This window comes from Theobroma cacao, chromosome 3, assembly GCF_000208745.1.
Source record: "Theobroma cacao cultivar B97-61/B2 chromosome 3, Criollo_cocoa_genome_V2, whole genome shotgun sequence".
In the NCBI taxonomy this organism is placed as follows: Eukaryota; Viridiplantae; Streptophyta; class Magnoliopsida; order Malvales; family Malvaceae; genus Theobroma; species Theobroma cacao.
The window spans coordinates 33,898,159-33,913,335 of record NC_030852.1 but is presented as its reverse complement, the minus strand read 5'-3'; the positions used below and the strand labels follow the sequence as shown (position 1 = coordinate 33,913,335).

Here is a 15,177-nt window from a genome sequence, read left to right as displayed (position 1 = left end):
TTGGGAAATAAAAGTTCTTTAATCATAATACGTCGTCTTAATCAAATGCTCTAGTGCAATCATATCTCTTGTTGAAATGGAAAAACCAAATGTTAAATCTCCTCATAACAAAGTAGCTATAGAAAGAAAAAGCTTATTAACGAGGATTGGTAATGCAAACTTTTCACAATTAATTGTCCAGTACTGTCACAATTAATCGAACTCGATCATAGCAGCATAAAATAAAAACATTCAACCAGAAAAAAGTTCAGAATCAAACTTCAGAATGAGTTCTTTGAAACAGCGACTAAGATGGGAAGACCCAAGTGGCTGGCCTAGTCCCTGTATGAAGACTGCTTCCACCCTCCAAAAGATTCCTCAACTTGAAAATCCCTAGTATGTCTCTGTGATGAAGCAATGGAAATTTTGGTTAGACGAGAATACTCGACCATATCAAATCAGAGAGGAAGGAAAATGGAAACGAGCCCTTTGCAAAGCTGAATATTTCATTCAAATTTGTGCTTCGTTAAGAGCAGAATGATCTATGGCTCGAGACTCATTTGCCTTCTGATATGCAGTTGATTATAAATCAATGTTGGAGCTCAATGCTGTAACTATGGCTTCCTCTTCATTTTCTAGTAGTCAAATGGAGATGTAATGAAAGACAAGAAAACAAAAGAAAAAAAGAATACCTCCTCTGGGGTGAAAGTCAGACCAAGTCTAATCTCCCCATGATATTCTTCATCCTTGACAACATTATATGCAGCTGGGGGGAGGTTTCCTTCCATAAATACAGGCTCCAGAGGAATGCTGCAAATATCATAAAAACAAGTTTAATTTAAAACTTTAGTTCACTGACTCATGAACTTAAATTAAATAGGATGTAAAATGTTGAACTATATTTTATTGCTCAAGGTTCAAGCAAGATCTTCACAAAGTTTGGATCTTGTCCTCTTCCTCTAAAGCAATTTACTATGTACATTATGAAATCTGTGTAAACAGGTTACGGTGCATGTTTTACCTGGCTTTTGAGTTTTGCTAATAATTGTCAAAAATCATCTGAGAAATTAGTAAAACTCACGTTGCTTCTCCCACGAAATCATCCTGAGAACTACAATCACTGTCCATTATTTTCAATTTGAGTTCTGAAACACCTTCGGAGATGTTGAACACAAAAGTTTCATTCCACTCCGGATCAGACCCTTTTCCTGCAAAAGTATATATATATATTAGTTCCCAGTCATCTAGTACAAAAGAACAAATTTTTATGATAAAGAGGAACAATGGGAACAAAAGTTTAATCTACAATACAAGAACAAAGGGTTTTAATAATTGATCTAAGCCCCAAAATTTTGATGACAAAATTTGATGATAAATAATGGTAAAGAACTTAGATTGATCTAAGCCCCAACCTGATGCAACACTACTTTTCTGCTCCTGGGTACGGCAAGTGAGGAGCACATAGGGATCCATGTTACCTGCTCATTTCCAATTTCCAATTCTCAAAAACATTAGCAACAAACATAAGCAATAGAACCAGGACATTAGGCCAAATACTTTCAACCACGATAAACCCTTATGATCTAACTTAAGCATGAAAATTAAACTGATCTAAACCATCCCTTCAGGTAATTCAACAAAGATGGGGGAATGATCAACCAAATTAACATAATTGACCATCGTTAGAGAATGTCTCTTTCTGCATGTCGTTAAATGGACAAAATGTAAACAAATGATCAGACCCGGGGCTTGTCATGATCATAGCAGAAACACCCAAAAGAACTATTCCAAAGTCCCCAGATCTAGACATAAAAGATTGAAATTGAACAAGACCATAAGCAAATTCTAGTAATACCAAGAGTTTAAGATTCAGATCAAAAGAAACTCACAGAGAAAATCTGTGTTTTCAAGACCCTTGGCGCTAACAAGGACAACTTCAAGCGTTCCCTGAGGCATGTTTGGAGCGGAGAGAGACCGAGAAAGAATGATGAAAGGAAAAGATCCCAAGAACAAGAGACACAGGAGAATTTTATTCTTTGCCCTGTTTCTTGGATCTCTTTCTGAATATACTAAGTACTTGTTACGTCTCACCAGGAAACTAAGAAAAAACAAATCAAAACATGTCCCAACAAACTATCAGTCTTTATTCATACATCTGCAGTTAAAAATGTAAAATCTGCGGTTTTGGGTTCGACAAAAGCAAATCGGACAATACCCCTATTTTCAAGCCGGTAAATTAGGGGTCAACAAGCGTTGAAAACGCACGATCGGATTGTGGTATGTCCACCTGGCATGCTGATGTCCTATCCCCGATGGCTTTTAACAAGCAAATACATTTAGCAGTAATAATAGTATCTTTTTTGTTTAATAGGATTTTTCTTTTCTTTTTTGGCTCATTGATTAATAGGAGAGAGGCTTTCTTTTGAATTTCTTCAACACAAAATTTTTTATAATTTTAAAAATTAGAATATATATATATGTATATATAATAAGAGACAAGGTAAAAAAAAATCTAACAAATTACGTATAAGTGTGAGCAAGGAATAAAAAAATAAAATATATTAATTATAAATAATCAAACATATATCATACATCTCGAATCAATCGACGTATGATCATACATCTTGTTTAATAAATAAAATTCAATTTTTTTTCAAAAAAATAATATAACAGTCAATATTTGGCATATATATAATATTAATCTAAAAAGATTACTAATAAATATAAAAATACCTCTAAATTAAAATACTAAAAGATCGAACTAGTATCATGAACATATTAATTGAATTAATATATATTTTGATCAAGTATTAATGCACATACATTTCTAACACACAATGTGCATTAATTTGCCTTTCAGGAGATATTGCCGTAGCAGATATGATTGGATTGGTGCACCGCCTACTACTCTGTGTTAGTGCGGTGACAACATTTTGATCATATGAAATTTTAATGAAAGACTAATATGTAATTAGTTAGTAAGAAAGTAAATTTTAATTGAATTGAAACCATATATATATATATATATATGGAATGAGGTATACTCAAGACAACAATGGAACATATCATATAACTCGAACCCGGTCAACTCGTGAGTTGGGACCGGCCACAAGGAAAAATGAAGGCTCCTTACGAAGTTGAGGCGAATATTTGGCTTGTTTTAAACATATCCAATTGCCAATCTTCTGATTCGTTGGGGGCGGCTGTTGGCCATCTTCTTCATAACGTGGATGAAATAATGGGTTTGTTAGTGATGAGTGTTGATATTCCATGTGCTCTAGAGTCCAGACTTTGTCTCCAAGCTAAGATAGCTTTGGGCTATCATATAACTATGAGTATATAATAATCGAGTATAGGTTTGGGCTAAAAGGAACAATATACTTGGTAATTGTTAGTTTATCAGTATCATCATAATTCATACAGTGAATGGCTGTCATTTTCTTTATCATCAAAGCGTCAAAAAAAAAAATTTAATGCCAGCCAGTTGGCAAGATTTGGACAGGGAAAGTTCCGAAAGGACGTACCAGAAAAAGTTAGCTTTATAAGCACTATCTAATTCGTGGATCTAAGAGTTGAGCGCCCTATTGAAATTGAAGTCTATGTATTAATCGTTGTGTTAATCTTCACCACTAAGTTACTAATTGTATCTAACATAATGTCTTGACCATCAATAAGTTCTCTTCTTTCTATGAGAGGAAAATTTTAAATTATGTTTAGTTATGACAAAAAAAACTTATACTGTAAGCCAAGTAAGCCCAAAACTATAGATAATTAGCTATAATGTGAAGACTATGGGTACATCATGTTCTTAATTATTACTTGTAATAGGACTAATTATACATGAATCATGATACTGCTGTGGAATATATACATGAAGCAGTTTGCCTTCATTAGCGAGATGGAAATAAGCTTTCCTCTAAACCGATCTCCTGTGTTGATTCAAAGTGTTATATTTTGGAATACTTTACAGTTTGCACCCAGAAAAGAAAAAGATAAATGAATAAATAAGACGAATGTGGATGTCTAAAGTTGTAAAGCTTTATAGCATGTGCTCAAAGTTTGGTTAGGTCCTTATCCGAAAGACCAAAGACCAAGAAAATTTGCCAAAGTTTGGCATCTAATCATCAGATTCCTCGCAGCTTTCAAATGTCATGAAATATTTTATAGCTTAGAAAGTTTCAAATACATCTAGTGTACCAAAACAAAACACATAAGGAACAAGGCAAGTACAAACACGACACATTCATTATCATTTGTCAAGACAAAAACTTTTATTCATATACCCAAGCACGGAGGCAGCGCAATCCAGCTGTCCAAGATCCTCACTCTTGGCTCTTGCTTCCAACCATCTCCAGATGAGGAGAGCCTCTCGGGCAAAATACAACCCTGTAATTGGCACCACCAGCGCAAGTAAACGTGCTTGATGGATCATCCTGCGGATAACTGTAAGAATCAGGACACCTACTCTTGAAGAACCTTGAGAAATCGGTCGGCCCGCAGGTCCCGTACCCTTGCGTGCAACAAAATTCATTAGTCTTAAACACTGTGCATGGGTTATTACACCCACCCGGAGCCCTTAGTTCATTGGGGCACTGCCCGTTAATGTCTGCAGTGCACCAAATGTTGTGACAACCACCGCTAGTTGGACCAAACACCATGGGGATATTAAATCCATCAACTAGGGAAATATCATAGAAATCCATGTTGCCAAATTGGTTAAGGGCATATTCGGCCAGGGTGTTTGGAGGAGCACCCCAGCCTCGGCACTCTAGGAGTCCGCCGCAGTCACCAGTTTTGCAGTGACCCTTACCACTGCCATCAAAATTGCAGTTGGTTCGACCCCAGATACGAGCCATGGCCGTACCAGCAGGCACGTTGATGGTCCAACTTTGCCAAGGGTCTAGGCGACGCCCACCACCAGGAGAGGCTGCAGCCCAGACAGTGTAGGAGCACTCGTTGCGGATTTCGAAAAGCGCTGCATGGGTGGAGATGAAAAGGATGGTGAAGAGGATGGAGGAGAACTGGAAATTGGTTAAGCAGCTCATGGTTGGCCTTTGCGTGGGGATTTGTTCATTAGGCAGGGAGGTTTATATACAAGAAGGGCGGCATGTTCCTTGACGTAAATAATGGCAAGTGGGACATTGTTTTAATAAAGGTCGAGGCGGCTACTTGATCACTTAAAAATCTTAATGAAGATAAGGCCAATGTTTTAACTTTAGAAAATGGGAGTCATTCTCTATACTACACTGGAATCTCGAACTATCCATGCTAGCTGCTAAATACTCACGCGTGAATCATTTCATGGGAGGGCTTGGATTTTATTTTTTAATTAAAATGCATAAAAAAGCAATTTATGAACTAGGCCTAGTTAGTTGGGCTGTGGCTTAAATATCATATCAGACCTAACTGAAACGGGCTAGACTTATGAGTTTGAAGCCAGCCGCCTAACTGTATATTTATACAAGCCAATTTATCCAGTTTCTTATTCCAAAAAGAAAAAAAATCCAATTTCTGAAGCATAGGCTTAACAATATAGGAACATGATTCCATTGTCCATCCTAAGGTTTGGAAACAGAGGAGAAGACGATACTCACAATTCTTTCTTGAAATGGAAATATGTCTGTGATGATCCAATCAAAAGAAAGAAGAGAATACAGATATCAATAAGGACAAAACAAACCCTATAATCAGCGCCAGTAGGGCAAGTGAAGGTGCCGGTAGCATCATCCGGAACATAAGTAAAGGCAACGGGGCAGGCGTCCTTGAACATCTTCGAGTAAGCTGTAGGTCCACAACCGCTAGCCGCCATCGCGGCAAAACTGCTTGTTCTTGAAAGTGTAACAAGGATAATATAGCACCTTCCAGGATGCCTTAGCTCTTGGGGCAGAGGCTATTGACATCAGCCACGCTCTTGGCTGGAGCAATTACTCGACGTGGGGTTATATTATATTCCATGGGAACGTGGAATCCGACAAACCACAGAAATATCCATGAAATCCAGGCTCTGGGTCAAGTTGAAATGATATTCAGGTAAGGTGGATGGGAATTCCCCATATAGCAGTTGCAGTATGGGCCTTCTTTACAGTTTCCGGTTTCACATTTGAGAGTCCCACGGGGCATCGGCTTTGCAATTGGTTAGAGCCCATATGCGGCCTTGATCATCGAAATTAGGGTCCGTGTTGGTGGCTGATCCATATCTGGCCATGATGAAGTTCTCTCTTCTCCGCAGGGCACGGCTGCGGCCCAGACTGCGTAGGAGCAATTGTTTATTATTTCAAAACTAGCTGCATGCAGAGGTAGAGGCGGAACTATAGGAGTGTCAAAGATGAAAAATAATACATATAATATAAATAATTAAATATAATATATAAAATTAATAATTTTTTATATAATTAATATGGTTTAAAGATTAAATACTCAAAGATAATTTTTTAACGAAATATAAAATATAAAACATATAAAAAATATCTTATATAATTAAGATTAATTAAAAATATATATTAATAAAAGTTTAAATAATAATCAATAATGTAATGTTAATTTTAAATAAATAATAATAATATAATGCTATAATACATATTGAAGAATTATATAATAATTTTTTAATTTTTAAAAATTAAAATAATTGAGAACATATAATAATAAAAAAAACATGACAAGTAAAAGATAAAATTATATAACAAAAAAAATATATAGTTGATAATTCATAGAAATTTGAAAATGAAAATTTATAAAAACTTAAAACATATGATCAAATAGAATAAAATTAAAAAAATAAATAAATAAAAATAATAGTAATAATAATATAAATAAAAAATAAAAAAACTTTATTTTTTTATAATTTCACAATAAAAAGATAAAAAAGAAGAAAAAGAATAAAAGAAAGAGATGGAAAGAGGCCTTAAAAAACTTAAAAAGGAAAAATTTTAAAGTTAGCGTAAAATTAAATAGATTTATAGAATTATTTATTTTTTTATTTATATTAATAATTTAATAAAAATTATTTTAGAGGTTTATTAAAAATATATATAACATATTGTATTAATAATTCAATAAAAAAAATTTTGAGTTCATTAAAAATATATGTAATATATAAAAAATTTTAAAATTTTTGGGAGCGTGAAGGACGCTCCGCCCCTAGCTGCACGGGCGATGGTGAAGAAAAGCTGAAAAGATTGATAAAAAACAGAGCAAAGAGGGGAGAAAAGCTTGATATTTGGTAAAACTGATCTGATTCTGTATTGCTTTGAATTTTCAATGGTTGGTTGAACCTATGACATAAAAGATCATGTCAATCATTTAACAGACCTGAAATCAGCAATGGAGAAACGAAAAGTCAAGAAACGGAACCACACATGGAAAGAAAGATGATAGTTGAACGGAAGGGCCGACCTCTCTCGGTCTCTTGGGCTTTTCCCTGCTTCGAAGAATCGTCTAGAGACTGGATTCAGCCACGCCTCTCTTCGCAAATAAACTCGCGGAAGCTTTCAAGCTCGAATTTCGATTCTTTAAATTATAAAAATGAATTTTTTTTATACTTCTTTTTTCAAAATGAAGTTCTCAATTTTATCTGTAAGGATTTTTTGAAGTTAATTAATTTGTAATTCACCCATAGCATGAGTGGGAAAAAATGGGCATCTTAAACTTACTTAAGTATTAAGTCATATATAAAATTGAGCAAACATTAGTACTACTAATTTATATAAGTATAGTATTCACGAAAAATTATTATAAATCGGAACTTATAGAAGTCCCAAATTTTCATATAGGATAGAACACTTATTACAAGTCAGAACATTTGCACATCATGAGAAAGATGTGCTCAAATAACCTTCATATGCTTTTATTCCATATGTTGCTATATATAGGTATGGTATAACCTAATTTGTCTAGGCGACTTAAAACCGTTCGAACTCTTCAGGGGCAGAATATAACTTTGTAGTTAGTCCCGGTGGGGCAAGTAAACAGGCTTGTGGGATCATCCTTGGGGTAACTGTAAGCGTCTGGGCACCTGTCCTTGAAAAACTTAGAGAAGTTTGTGGGGCCACAGTTACCTGAATTGCAGCAGTGCTCCTCTGTCTTGAACACTGGACAAGGCCCATTACATCCTCCAGGAACCTTCAACTCATTCGGGCACTGCCCGACAATGTCTGCTGTACACTTGATAACTCTTGTGCACCCTGGAGAGTTTGAGCTGAACTCCATAGGAACGTTGAAACCATCAATGTTAGAGATATCAATAAAGTCCTGGTTAGCGAATTGGCCTATTGCATATTCAGCTAGTGTGTTAGGGGGTGAACCGTAGCCCTTGCATTCCAGGACCCCGCCACAGTCACCGGTCTGACACTTGCCTCTCCCGGAAGCATCAAATTGGCAGTTGGTTCTAGCCCAAATGCGGGCTTGTGTGGTTCCAGGGGCTGCACTGATTTGCCATGTTTCACCACGGTTCATTCGTCTGCCACCACCGGGCACTGCAGCAGCCCAGACAGTGTAAGGGCAGTTGTTTCTGATATCAAATGTGGCTGCGTGGGCTAAGCTGAAGAGGGTCACAAAGAGGAAAGAAAGGGTTGGAAGGGTTTTGAAGGAACTCATTTTGGTGAAAGCGAATTGGCTATCTCCTAATATTATGTTTGATGGGTTTGCGGTGCTTCGTAGTGGAAAGGGCGGAGATTTATATAGAGGTGGAGGTTGCCGCGGCATCGCTGTTGATGATTTACACGTGTAATTGCGTGATAGAATTTTGTTGGAAACTTTGGGAGATGATGATGATGTTAGGATTTGGCTAGAGTACTCAAAGTCAAGTCGAGAATTGGATTTCTAGATTGTTAGGCAGTCCATATGGAACATCTCTATGAATAACGAGTTTAGTGATGAGAAAAAATGAATAATAAAAACAAAGGCGGATTTCGAATTTAAGATGAAATAAATATATAAATTGAATTGCAAGATTTTTTCTTCATGAAAATATAAATAAAAAGATATTAATAAACATCAATAAAAAATAAAAAATATCAAATATACGTAAAAATTTTTCAGTGTAATAAAAAAACATAAAACAAATTGATAGCAAAATTTACTATAAAAATCAACTATATAATATTTTAGAAAAATATCAAAATATACCTCTAAAAATTACATTGCAAGATCTCACCACAAAAAGAGACTAAACATACTAATTCTCCATAACTAATACGTAATTTCCTAATCACCTACAAATACCCTCCAAATTTTTCACCACCTTGCACTAAAGAACTTTGCAAAATTTGGCTACCTTGTTGCTTTTCAAAACAAAAAAAAAAACAAATTTGGCTAGCCTGTTTGTCAAGAATCTTAGCCGTTGATCTTGCTTAGGTGGCACAATCATAGCCAATCAAAAAGCAAAGCCAAGCCTTCCACCTGAAGGCCAATGCCAAATGAAGGAGGGGCTGGACCTAGTCAGGTTCCCAACAAAATGACAAAATAATAATAATAATTATAAAAAAAAACAGTAACATTGAAAACAATGCACTGTGACAAGGCGGAATTCTAGAATGAGAATGAACGGGAACAGAGTACTCTTAACCATCTTCTTGCCTTGCTTTCAAAATCGTAGACTCGTCTTTGATCGTTACCATGCGACGTCGAAATTAGGAATCAGCCTTGCAGGTATGTCGTTTTACTCCCGCCAGTTGTTATCTTTGTTGTGCAATACGACACTTTCCTTTTTATCTATAAAAGAACGGACAAGATAGAGCGAAGAAAAGTCTTTGCGAAATAAAGATTATTTCTTATTGGACATAGCATTCATGACGAAGCAAAATATCTAAAAGGTTATATCTTCCTTTTACATGCAATTAATGTTTGGAAACATGACCTTTCGTTGGGCAATTTGGTTGAGATTTTTGCAATCTTTAGCTTTGACATCATGTAGTTCCTAAAGATAAACTTTGTACTATATTGACTTTAACCTTTTATTAATTGGCTCTGTCCCGTTAATTACGGCAAGTACATAAAGCACAAGGCAAATACATTTCAAGGGCAGAACACAACCCTGTAGTTAGTCCCACCAGGGCAAGTAAACGTGCTTGTTTGATCATCTGTAGGGTAACTAAGCGTCGGGGCACCTTGTCTTGAAGAACCTGGAAAAATCCGTAGGACCACAGTTATTGCAACAATATTGATCAGTCTTGAAAACGGTGCAAGGGTCATTGCACCCACCCGGAGCTTTCAATTGATGAGGGCACTGGCCTATGATATCTGCCGTACATCGAATACCCCGGCTGCACCCCCCAGAAGTTGGACTAAAGTCCATAGGAACATTAAATCCATCAACTAAAGAGATATCGAAGAAATCCAAGCTATTGAACTGGCTTAGTGTGTATTCAACCAGGGTGTTGGGGGGGTGCACCATAGGCTTGGCACTGGAGGAGCCCCCCACAGTCACCGGTTTCGCATCTTCCACGCCCCACACCATCGAATTGGCACTTGGTTCCAGCCCAGACACGACCTCTGGTGCCAGGGTTCACGTTTAGGTCCCAGGGTCCACCTCTGTCCAGCTGCCTGCCACCACCGGGCACCGCTGCAGCCCAGACCCTGTAGGGACAGTTGTTTCGAATGTTAATAGTGGCAGCATTGGCCACAGTGAAGTAGAGAGCAATAAAAGAGAAGGAAAATATAGTAACGGTTTTGAACTTCATTTTGGAGGACGGCAGAAGTGTTGGAATTTTGATAATCTTGTATAGCTATGGAGTTGGGGAGAAAGAAGTGGGTTTATCGAGAAGCGAGAGTAGTGACTAGACCCCTGGTTGGTGCGTCAGGATCTACAGCATTGAACTATGAATCATGCTTGTGGAAATAAAAAAACTGGCTACAGTGCGTCACGACTTCAAATGGAAAGAATATAGGAAGTGTTTGATATTTTATAATGTAATGTGATTATAGATAATGTGGTTGTAAATAATGTAATTGTAGAAAAAATAATATTACAATATTTGATATATAAGTAAAATAATGATTAAAATATAAGAAAGATAATAGTATTTTGTTAAAAATATAATGTTAATTTTTAAAATTATCTCTATTTATTAAAATGTAAGTTTAATATATTTATATTTTTTATTATTAATTTTTATATAATATCATTTTTTAAAATTATTTTTAATGTCATATTTTATTTTGTTTCTTAGTATAATNTAATATATTTTATATTATTATATTTATTTTAATTTCTTTTACTTATATTATATAAATTTTAATTTTTAATATTTTATTTTATTTTAATTTTTATTTTATATATATATATTATTTTAATATTTTTTATTTTAATTATAACATTATAAAATATTTTTAAATAATAATAAAAAATTAAAAGATAAAATATTTTAAAAATATTACAGAATGTAATATAATATGATTGTATTGGTTATGATTGCAATCACATTATATTTTTTTGTTGTAATATGATTACATTATAATTTTACATTACGTGAATTTATTTCAAAATATATATTACAATATAATTTAATTGAACATATTACAAAAAAATGTACTTACACTTTTCTGGTACCAAACGCTATTATAATGTTTGTGGAAAATTGTTTTGAATGACGTCAGTGTCGAGGCTTGGAATATCTTTAGATGATATCATCACTTGACTTCTTTGCCAACTTGAGACAAGTCAAGAGCAAAGCCCAGTACCTAGCTATGGCCTTTATCGTAAACGAAGGTAGCCACTTGCCAGCTTAACAACTAGTTGCAAGAAGGGTAAATGTACTTTAACGCTTCATTCCACTTAAGAACCTACCTACGTAACTTCAAATTGTTCACATTACAAAATGAAAAAGTTTATTTACACTTAGAAATGAAGGAAAATATTGAAGCCAACATTTAAGATATTTTGGAGTCTATGTGATTACCAATCTCTATCCCACTGAAGTTTCTTAAGAGGACTTGGTAGAATTTTCTTCCAAGGAAGAATTGACAGGCAAAAGAGCACTAAAAACTAAAGACTACTATATATATATATATTCATTGTACACCTGTGCTCATACATGCATTCACACCTTAATAGTATTAAAGGAAATTATAAGCAATTAATAAATTATATTATTTAGAAGAAAATGTAAGCCCTCTTCAGTTGAGACACGTATAATACTTTAACTTTTTCAAAATTTTCTCCTTCTTTTTTTTTGCAATAGCAGAGAAGAAAACCGAAACGCAGTCATAGTAAACATCTCCAATTCCTATCCACGTACGTCTATCGAATTATTAAACCAAGAATATTATTATAATACAATTTTTGCCTCTCTAACCTAGCATTTTCGCCCTACTCCAACCAGAGGAGAAAGACTTAACAATTGTAAGAAAGTCTCTTGCAATATTGTCTTTTAAAGTTTTATTATATTATATAGTTTGAAACTAGTGCTGAGACTTAAATTTAGAAATTCAAATTTCTTCCGAAAGAAGATTCAGTTTTGCTTGGTACTAAAAAAAGAATACTATGGGAAAGTCACGTAATCATTCAAAACATAACTTAATCAAAAAGAGAAAGAGAGACTTTTTTTGCTTGTCCTTTTCAGTTTTATTATCTTGATTTGCTTAATTATAGTGGACATTTCTACAATTAGAACTTAATCTTTCAATATCGTTTTAATTTGGAAATTTTGCATTTAAACTATAAAAGAAAGAATACAATGGAAAAAAAATTATTGGATGAGATTTAAAGAGCAAAATTCTGGATATATCATGTAGATTAAGAGCTAAAAATAAAATTTAAAAATACTTTTGAGTGAATTACTATAAACCCTCATATCATATTACCGAAATAATTTTAACTACTCAGTTATCATAAAGAATTTTGACTTGAATTAACTTTTTCTGATATAATTATTTACTTTGATTTAATTATTGATTTGACATAACAAAATTGGTATGAGATTCATAGTAATCAGCCTTGCAGGGATGGCATCTTACTCGCACAAGTTGTTATCTATGTTGTGCAATACAGCACTTTTCTTTTTTGTCTATAAAAGAATTAACAAGATAGAGCGAAGAAAAATCTTTGAGAAATAAAGATGATTTCTTATATTGGACATAACATTCATGACAAAACAAAATATCTAAAGGGCAATATCTCCCTTTTACATACAATTAATGTGTGGAAACATGACCTTTCGTTAGGCAATTTGGTTGAGATTTACGCAATCTTTTAACATTGACATCATGATTATTGACTAGTAGTTCCTAAAGAGAAACTTTGTACTATGTTGACTTTAACTTTTTATTAATTTGCTCTGTCCCTTTAAATGCAGCCTTAATTCTGTATCAACATTTTGTCAGTTTTACTCTTGTATAAATTGACCATATAGAATCTTGAGAAAATGATGTAGTGGAATTAACTATTAAATGCATGTATCAAACAATTAATTAGTTAGTTTGTTGTGAGGTCAAAAGACCAAGTCAACAAAGTATGTGGATTAATCTCAATGATATGGTAGAGAAAATAGAAGTTACCCAAGACAGACATTGATTTATCCATTCACTCGTGATTAAGAATTTGTAAGCTAAAAGAGTTGTACTTCTGCAATGAAGTACATAACGCTTATAAAAACTTTATTAATTTCATAAACTCCATATCTGAAGTTTGTGTACAACTTCACTCTAGCACGTCATTCCATGCACGCGGCTGTGAAAGCTTCTTGCACTTTATTGTCAGCAGCAGTGCTGCTACTACTATATAACTCCATAAAGCACAAGGCAAGTAGATTTCAAGGGCAGAACACAACCCTGTAGTTAGTCCCACCAGGGCAAGTAAACGTGCTTGTTTGATCATCTTTAGGGTAACTGTAAGCGTCGGGGCACCTTGTTTTGAAGAACCTGGAAAAATCCGTAGGCCTACAGTTCCCAGAATTGCAACAATATTGATCAGTCCTGAAAACGGTGCAAGGGTTATTGCACCCGCCCGGAGCTTTCAATTGATTAGGGCACTGCCCTATGATATCTGCCGTGCATCTAATACCCCGGGTGCACCCCCCAGAAGTTGGACTAAAGTCCATAGGAACATTAAATCCATCGACTAAAGAGATATCGAAGAAATCCTTGTTATTGAACTGGTTTAGTGCGTATTCAGCCAGGGTGTTGGGGGGTGCACCATAGGCTTGGCACTGGAGGAGCCCCCCACAGTCACCGGTTTCGCATCTGCCACGCCCGGCACCATCGAATTGGCACTTGGTTCGAGCCCAGACACGAGCTCCTGTGGTGCCAGGGTTCACGTTTAGGTTCCAGACTCCACCTCTGTCCAGCCGCCTGCCACCACCTGGCACGGCCGCAGCCCAGACCGTGTAGGGACAGTTGTTTCGAATGTTAATAGTGGCACCATTGGCCACAGTGAAGTAGAGAGCAATGAAAGAGAAGGAAAATATAGAAACGGTTTTGAACTTCATTTTGGAGGACGGTAGAAGTGTTGGAATTTTGATAATCTTGTATGGATATAGAGTTGGGAGAAAGAAGTGGGTTTATATAGAAGCGAGAGTACCTGGTTGGTGCGTCAGGACCTATAGCATTGAACTCCAAATCATGCTTGTGGAAAAAAAACTAGCTACAGTTGGTCAGGACTTTTCATGAAAAAAATCTATAGCACGTGATCATAGAATAAATAAAAATAAAATAAAATAATTATTACGTGATAATAGAATAGAATATGTATTACGTAGAGCAAGAATAATTATTATGATTTATTACAGTGTTTGGTTGGTAATAATAACTTTGAAATAAGAAATGAATAAAAAATAAAAAAATAAAAATATATTTTATTATATATATGATTATTTTATTTTATCTTATTTTTAAATATTAATATTTTATTTATAATCTAATAATTAATATTAACCAATAATAATATTTTATGCATAATTTAAATGTTATTATGATTATTTATTTTTAAATTATTTTATTTTTAAACATTAATAATGTATAATTTATTTTAAAATATTAAAAATTGATAGTTTAAATATTAATATTTTATTTATACTTTAATCATTAATATTAAATGTTATTGTGATTATTTATTTTTATTTCAATTTATTTTTTAAATATTAATAATTTATATTTTATTTATAATATTAATAATTTATCATTTAAATATTAATATTTTATTTATAATTTAAATTTTATTATGATTATTTATTTTTATTTAATTTTATCTTTTAAATATTAATAATT

General features: G+C 34.2%; 4 protein-coding genes and 1 pseudogene across 4 annotated transcripts; all 5 read right to left on the bottom strand.

The window, feature by feature from the left end:
• LOC18606483 (elicitor-responsive protein 3) lies at positions 118-2,211 on the bottom strand. Its single transcript, XM_007040104.2, has 5 exons — positions 1,869-2,211; positions 1,392-1,457; positions 1,061-1,187; positions 672-789; positions 118-383 (listed from the first exon to the last, which is right to left on the bottom strand). The coding sequence occupies exons 1-5, from the start codon at positions 1,933-1,935 to the stop codon at positions 315-317; spliced, it is 447 nt and encodes a 148-aa protein (XP_007040166.1). The 5' UTR covers positions 1,936-2,211; the 3' UTR covers positions 118-314.
• LOC18606482 (protein P21) lies at positions 4,109-5,070 on the bottom strand. Its single transcript, XM_007040103.2, has one exon. It carries the CDS (start codon positions 5,022-5,024, stop codon positions 4,302-4,304), a length of 723 nt encoding a protein of 240 aa, XP_007040165.2. The 5' UTR covers positions 5,025-5,070; the 3' UTR covers positions 4,109-4,301.
• Positions 7,677-8,639, bottom strand: LOC18606481 (thaumatin-like protein). The gene has a single exon (XM_007040102.2). The coding sequence runs from the start codon at positions 8,569-8,571 to the stop codon at positions 7,897-7,899; it is 675 nt and encodes a 224-aa protein (XP_007040164.2). The 5' UTR covers positions 8,572-8,639; the 3' UTR covers positions 7,677-7,896.
• Positions 9,817-10,672, bottom strand: LOC18606480 (annotated as a pseudogene).
• LOC108661451 (thaumatin-like protein) lies at positions 13,483-14,431 on the bottom strand. The gene has a single exon (XM_018118608.1). It carries the CDS (start codon positions 14,397-14,399, stop codon positions 13,725-13,727), a length of 675 nt encoding a protein of 224 aa, XP_017974097.1. The 5' UTR covers positions 14,400-14,431; the 3' UTR covers positions 13,483-13,724.